The sequence below is a fragment of the Garra rufa genome, chromosome 9 (assembly GCF_049309525.1).
Source record: "Garra rufa chromosome 9, GarRuf1.0, whole genome shotgun sequence".
In the NCBI taxonomy this organism is placed as follows: Eukaryota; Metazoa; Chordata; class Actinopteri; order Cypriniformes; family Cyprinidae; genus Garra; species Garra rufa.
This window is the reverse complement of record NC_133369.1, coordinates 11,413,732-11,416,516: the sequence shown is the minus strand read 5'-3', so window position 1 is coordinate 11,416,516 and position 2,785 is coordinate 11,413,732. Positions and strand designations below refer to the sequence as shown.

Below are 2,785 nucleotides of genomic sequence, written 5' to 3'. Positions count from 1 at the left end.
AAGCAAACTATTACAGTGATCAGTTTTACATTAATCTTGATGCTGAAAAATGCATTTACAATAATCTTGATGCTGAAAAATGCATTTACATTCTGATGTTGAATGACTTATCACTTATTTATTAATTATTTATTCTGATACTGAACCTGGGAACTCTAGTCCTGTCAAAAACTCTTGTCAGAAGCGGGAATTGAACCCACGCCTCCAGAAATCCTTAACCACTCTGCTTTTCTGACACTGTTGTAAGACAGCGATACACATGATCATTGCCTCCTGATCATTGCCATACCAACTTTTTTAAGTTTAACCTTTTGACTCAAAAAACGTCCAACATTTAGGATATTTGATCCTATAATATCTGTATAACCAGAATGCACCCAATGTTTACATCATTCTCTTCATATTTTGTGGAGGTGGAGTCCTGTGAGCAGCATGACTTCCTCTTACTAGGAAAACAAAATGAAAAACAAAATGAAAATGACTCAAGACAAACACAGTCAACATCAATTAGGATTCAGTTCATATCTTCACAGTCTACTTCTCTGAATGGATTTTAAGTTGGCGGCTGAAAAAATGTTACTTACTGTAAGTATTCTGTACGTTTATCATCTGTCTTTCTGTGTTTGTGGGTTGAGTAAAAGCTTGAATATGCAGCTAAAATAAAATACCATTGCAAACTATTGTATATAAATCCTCATTATTACTTCATAGGGTACTCACTGTGTCAAATATACTGTGTAGATAGTTGTTTTGTAAGTTCATGCAGATGTGTTGTGACTGGCAGGGTCAACTGAACATTTCATCATCATTGTCTTCAGGTTGCACGTTTAAGTGCATTAAAAAACTAAAAAACTCAATGTAAACCAGCTGTCTTTGGCAACACTGTTTGATTACCTTGTGATGTGTCGTCTAAGCAACTCTTCTAGTAGATCCTGATTTTCAGCTTTGGGAATGCGCACAGTGACATTTGGTTCCTCTTCCTCGTGGCTGAAATTCAAGAGAAAAGCGTGCTTTTACAATTCTTATTCACATACATTTTTTTCAGTGCATTTAAAGATGCATAGACATGACGATGTGACCAGCTTTCTGCAGCAGTCAGTGTCACCTTTTGACCAGCTTGTGGTGTCTAAATTCCTGAAGATCAGGCCAAAGATTTTGGGGGTAAAACAAACCGTTCTACTTCAAATTTTCATTTAAATGTGAGGGTAAATGGGGAAACGGAAACTGTCATGTTTTGTATCTTGCAGGCTTTGGAAATATCAATAGGTATAACAATGTTAATCTTAACAATCTGGACGGGATTTTTATATCTCCTCTGGTCATGTTTAATTGTAAGTATTTAATTTCAACACCATAACAACATTGTGCAATGAACATATACTAAATAACATTCATTATCTTTACTTTAGACGATTTTAACAGGGTCTGTGACTGTGTCAGCTGCATGTACACGTAACATATGCCGGGTTAGTCTGAATATCTAATACAAATTCTGTAACATTTCATTAGACTATGATGCATTACATGTTTCACATTTTTTACCTTACAGGTCCGAATCTCACAATTTCTTAACTGTTTCAATGCCATAGCAGCTGCTCTCTCCATTCCATTTCACTGTCTTGACAGTGACGTAAGTGTCATATTATGAACAATGGAGGTTGTTTCAATTGTAACCTATTTATTTAAGCTCTACACTAATTTATATCGTTTATACTCACTCAGGGAGTGGCTCTAATTCTCTTGGTTTTCTGTGATGCGCTGGTCTTCATCATCTCTGTTACAGTTTCCTCGTCTACCTGTGACTGCTGCAGGATGAAGGTAAATAGATGAAGTTCAAATATATTTTATCGTAAAACTGAAAAAAAAAATATTACAGTACTTTTTCTTCCGTGGAACACAAAAAGTGAATTCATTAATATCCTTTAGTATAATGAAGATGAATGAGGACTGGCACTTTCATTCTGCAGATGACAAAAATAGCACCATAAAATGTAATTCATATGTCTATGCTCACTATAAATCACAAGCCTTTTAACGACATATAAGGATAGCTTTGTGAGAGGAATGAAGCAAAGTCAGTCTAAGCTCTTTTAAATGAACATAAAAAGAGTTACATTTAATGATTGTTTTATACTCTTCAGAAGCAACTGGTTCAACCAACAATGATACAAGAGGTTATTTATTTTCAAATGAATTATATTTAAATTATATATTACAAGGTAACCACACTGACAAATGTATAATCATTTCTAAATGTGGAAATACAGAATATTGTATATTATATTTACTTTCCCTTTTTATCCTTATGATTATTTAAATGCATTTTTGACAGATACAACCTCTTGTGTATCCTTTCTGATTAGTTAATTAACTGGTACTAGGTGCCACTACATCATCTTTAGATTTACATGCAATAATGAATGCAAGCAACACAATAGTAATGTTCTGTTTTTGTTGTGTTCTCTGTCTGTCTCTCCTCTCTCAGTCAAGACATGTTTCAGTCAGTTACATAAACAGAGATGTGCCTTACATGACTGACAACAATATTGTGCTTCAGTGCCAACAAGGCCCTTTTGCACCTCCACCAAACTATGATCCTTCAGTACCTCCACCAAAATACAGTCTATTTCCTTCTACCCCACCAGCAAACTACAACTCAAGTCCTTCAGCACCTCCACCAAACTATGATCCAAGTCCTTCAGCACCTCCACCAAACTATGATCCAAGTCCTTCTGCACCTCCACTAAGTTACGAACCAGATCTTTTTGAACCTCCACCAAGCTAA

At 35.3% G+C, this 2,785-nt stretch overlaps 1 protein-coding gene across 1 annotated transcript; it reads left to right on the top strand.

Moving 5' to 3' along the window:
- The first annotated feature begins 1,056 nt into the window (after positions 1-1,056).
- On the top strand, positions 1,057-2,785 carry LOC141343150 (uncharacterized). Its single transcript, XM_073847752.1, has 6 exons — positions 1,057-1,161; positions 1,248-1,331; positions 1,410-1,466; positions 1,550-1,630; positions 1,723-1,818; positions 2,486-2,785. The coding sequence occupies exons 1-6, from the start codon at positions 1,057-1,059 to the stop codon at positions 2,783-2,785; spliced, it is 723 nt and encodes a 240-aa protein (XP_073703853.1).